General features: G+C 48.1%; 1 protein-coding gene across 1 annotated transcript; it reads right to left on the bottom strand.

Moving 5' to 3' along the window:
- Positions 1–1,656: 1,656 nt before the first annotated feature.
- On the bottom strand, positions 1,657–3,910 carry LOC148121546 (ubiquitin carboxyl-terminal hydrolase 17-like protein B). Its single transcript, XM_087908711.1, has one exon. The coding sequence runs from the start codon at positions 3,908–3,910 to the stop codon at positions 2,363–2,365; it is 1,548 nt and encodes a 515-aa protein (XP_087764837.1). The 3' UTR covers positions 1,657–2,362.
- Between the last annotated feature and the right edge of the window lie 529 nt (positions 3,911–4,439).

A 4,439-nucleotide genomic window follows, 5' to 3' on the forward strand; every position in this document is an offset into this window, starting at 1 on the left:
TAGATAGATAGATAGATAGATAGATAGATAGATTTTTTAACAAATAAATAAATGATTTCTACTCAATTTTTTCTGCTGTATTCATATACTAGTTCCTAGCCAATCATCATCAGAGTGGTTTTCTCCTGCAACTGATGGAAGAAGATGCAGAGACCCACAGCCAGACATTAGACAGAGCTCAGGGAATCTTGCAGAAGAGCAGAAGGAATGATTGTAGGAGGAAGAGATTATGGCCCACAGAATCAACTAAGCAGGGCTCAAAGGGGCTCACAGAGACTGAAGAAGGAATCGAGAAGCCTGCATGGGTGTAAGCTCAATTTATGTTACACCTGCATATATGTTATGGTTGTTTAGCTTTCTGATTTTTGTGAGACTCCTAACAGTGGTGGGAGTGGGAGTATCTCTGACTCTTTTGCTTGATCTTGGGACCCTTCTTCTCCTACTGTGTTGCCTCATCCATACTTGATATGAGGGTTTGTACTTGGTCTTACTGTGTCTTGTTATGTACTGTTAGGTTGATATCCTTAGAAGGCCTGTTCTTTTCTGAAGGAAAATGGAGGAGGAGTGGATCTGGGAGAGAGGCGATGTGTGAGAGTAACAGGTAACAAGGAAGGAGGGAAAACTCCAGCCTGAGTGTATTGTATGATAGAAGAAGAGATAAGAAGGAAGGAATGGAGGGAGGAAGTGAGGAAGGAAGGAAGGCAGGCAGGGAGGGAGGAAAGAAGCAACAAAGGGTGACTTAAGTGAAATGCTGTCACTCTCACACCGGAATTTAATCAGTGAACTGTTGATCCAACCTATTGAGAAACAATCCTAAATTTATCTCTTCCTTCCTTTTCTCTTTCTTCCTTCCTTTCTTCCTTCCTTCTTTCCTTCCTTCCTTCCTTCCTTCCTTCCTTCCTTCCTTCCTTCCTTCCTTCCTTCCTTTCTGCTTTCTCTATGTAGCCTTGGCAGTCCTAGAACTAGCCCTGTAGCCCAAGGCTGGCCTGGAACTCACAGAGATCCTCCTGCCTCTGCCACTTAAGTGCTGCTGGATTAAAGGTGTGTGCCACCTAAAGTCTCTAACCAAGGTTTTTAAGCAAATCTGATAAAGAAAGGTCTAGGTTTCTCACACTGCTCCATCAAGCAGGTTCTCTGAGCTGGAGAATCCAGTGCCTACATAGGACAGGATGCTATTTTCAGGAGGCTAGCTGAAACCGTACAGTGACTGTAGTCTCTTTTGCGTGGTGCAGTCTAGGTCACTTGATCAAAGATGTTATCTAATCCCCAAGGAGATTGTTGTTTGCTTTTAGAATGTCTACACTGGAAAAAAATGGCTTTGAACCTATAGTTTGCTTCCTAAGTAAAGAAGGGACCTAGCATTTGAGACATTTTGCCAGGCATATTAATATAGCAGTTATACCTTCATACCCTCAACAAATTCTCTAATTACTGACGAAAAGATTTTAAGAAGCCCTGAGGCCCCTGCTATGTAAGTGCTGTGCAGGTGATTCCGTCACCCACCTAATCCCATCCTGTTAGATTCCTGTTTTTCTAGACCTAAGCAGAGTAAATGCTTGGGAGATTCTTCAGTACTAATTTGCATTCAGGCCAAAAAGAAAAGACCAACAGTGTAAAGTAACAGGATTTATTTGCTCAAGTACAAAAAGCCCCACCAGTGTGTTCTATATAGCCGAGCCAAAGAAAGACCTTATAGGAAACAGGTACAAAAAGTACACTGAATGAAAAAGTCCCTCAAGTGTCAGATACATAGCAAACCCAAAAGAAAGATTTTACATTAAACAGTTAAAGAAGGCAGTTTGTGCTGCAGCCAGAGCAGCCTGGATAGCCAAGACTGGCGGGGGTGCTGGGATTGACACATGGAAGCTTCTTTTCAGGTGGAAGAACAGCAACCATTATCTTGCCCAGCAACCTTTTATACCTCTACTCCTTCTGTGGAGACCCACAGGCTAAAAAAGAACACAAACATCCTTGTCAATTACAGACCACAAGGAAGTTCCCCTGCCAATCAGGGGGAATGAGGGCAGCTGAACCAAAACAGTTTGGCCAGCACCTTGCAGGCTTAGCAGAAATCCTGCATCAAAGCCTGTAGGTGGTAAACTAGCCTCTGCCCTGCTCAGAATCCCTGAGTATTAGTAGAGGCCTCTGGAGATGTCCCCTAGGAACCCCGAAGCTTTCAGGAGCTTAATTCACCCTGGGAACCTGGAAAGTTACTTCCACATCCAAACAGTCTTGCTAGAGACTCAGCAAGGCCAGGCAAGGGCACAGAGGAAGGGTAATAAGCCACACTTCCTGGGGGCAGGGCCTCCTCAAGTTCACCCTGTGTCCACAGGAGCCAGGATCAGCAGTTGAGTAAGCACTATTAAACAACCAGAGGCCTCCACCCTTGCTTGTTCTTCTTGGCTCCGGATCTTCCTCCCTGACTGCCCATGGCTCTCTGAGAAGGCAGGAACCTGTCTGAGCTGTGAAGTGGGTAATTCTCCTTGTCGGGACCATTCGTGTCCCAGTGCCCTTTGTGTCTGGGCTGGTGAATAACAACCGCATCGACGGGCAGAGTGGACTCAGTTTTCCTGAGTTTCAGTGCGGGTTTCAGGCGGTTCTGTTCCTGAAACTCTTTCCACTGGTCTAAGGAGATTTCTTTGGCTGCAGCGCCCTCCACGAGCCTGTGTAGCTCTTCAGCTCCCACACAAGATCCTCTGTTGAGCTTTCTCTGTCGGCCTTGGCCAACTCCGCCTACTGGCCCAATGACACTGTCCTTTTTGAGATGAGTCTCCTGAACATAGAAGAGCACATAGGCTGGCTCACTCAAGACAGAAGTCACATCGCACCTGGTCACCTTAGAGTCGTCCATCTTATACCACTTCCCATTGCCAGCTCTGACATAACAGAAGTAATGTCCACTGTGACAAGTCAAACCGGCATGGACCAGCACGGCATAGAGTACATAGACCGACGGTCCTCTATTAGGCTGAGTCATGTATGGCCGCAGGTCTAAGGACTCAGGGTAGCTCACTTTTCTGTCCACTTTGTCCCCCGTGAAATCTGAGAAACGATTCAAGACCAACATGAGAACCTCCGGGGCAGTTTGAACTGCCAGGGTCTTCAAAGCTGTCGTCTTCCCCTGGCAATGGTCACAGTGGTAGGCATTGTCCCCACACAGCTCTTCGGCCTTCACTAAATCCCCCAAGGCTTGCTTCACACTCTGAACTGCGTGGATATTCAGGGAAATGTCCAGGAATGGGTTAAAGGAATCTGAGGTGTCTTGGCAGTGGAGACACTTGATCTGAGATCTCCATGAGCCTCCAAATATCGCGTAAATAGGGGTGCTGGTCTCAAACAGGGCTTCCGGGTGCTTGATCCCTCGAAGGCAGGATTCATGCATGGCGTTCAAGGTGAACATCAGAAACTCGTGAGCATCCTCCTGCTTGTGCTTGTGGAAGGCGCCAGTCAGCTTCTTTGAGGGCTGCATGACCTCCCCGGAGTGGCGGAAACTCCGGATCACATGAGCTTCCATGGCACACATTGGACAGCTGCCCTGGTGACTGCAGCTCTGAGAGTGCTCCCGGGAGAGCATGAAGTTGGCAAGAGGTGGTGTGTGCGTCAGACACTGCAAGGCTGCATTAAGGTAGCAACTGTTGCCAGTGTTCTGGAGACCCGCACCTACGCTGCGGGACCTCTCCCAACTCACTCTGGGCTTGGCCCTGGCAGCCAGTTCTGCTGCCACTTGACCTTCATGTGGAAGCAGGTCTGGGGCGGCAGGAGTTGACACAGCTGAACCTGATGAAGGATAAGAACACCAAGAGAAGTCAGGGTCAACAGTGTTGGTCGAGGACTTGCAAGCTGGAGAGGCCTTGCAGTGAGATTCACCTTCTGAGAGCCTCTGAGTTGCCTCCATGTCTCCAGATGCCATTTCCAAACACCATGCTGGGGTCTTCTCAGGGAGCACAAAGGTGGTGGTGCATTTCCTTCTGAAAAGCACTCCAAGTGAGGAATGCACCCAAAGGCTCACCCTTTTATGTTTCAGTCCTCTGGCCACACCCACTAATCCCTGCTGGATCAGCCAATCCCCTACAAGCCTCTTATTGCCTAGGGCAATCTAGGGTGTGGTTTATGCAAAGCAGTACTGAAATCTTATCTCTTTGGAGCCCATTTTCTTAGGTATCTTAAGCTTGGGTTTTTCTTATAACAAAACCATAAAACCTCTGTCAGATAAAGCAAGGATGGGTAGGCCTGCTGTCTCCTTCCTGGAGTCAGTCCCAGCAAATGACAGTGAAGACTACCACCCAGAATTGGCTCTGGACCAATTAAGCACAACAGAGTAGGACCAGGGGCGGTGCTGCCCACCCCACCCACCATCCCAATCTGTGGGGGGGAGGGAAGGGAAGCAAATTATCTTTCCGGACTCCTTTTAGAGGAAAAAGTCTGTGGGTCTTCATGTA

This window comes from Myodes glareolus, chromosome 7 (genome assembly GCF_982192425.1).
Source record: "Myodes glareolus chromosome 7, mMyoGla1.1, whole genome shotgun sequence".
NCBI classification, from domain to species: Eukaryota; Metazoa; Chordata; class Mammalia; order Rodentia; family Cricetidae; genus Myodes; species Myodes glareolus.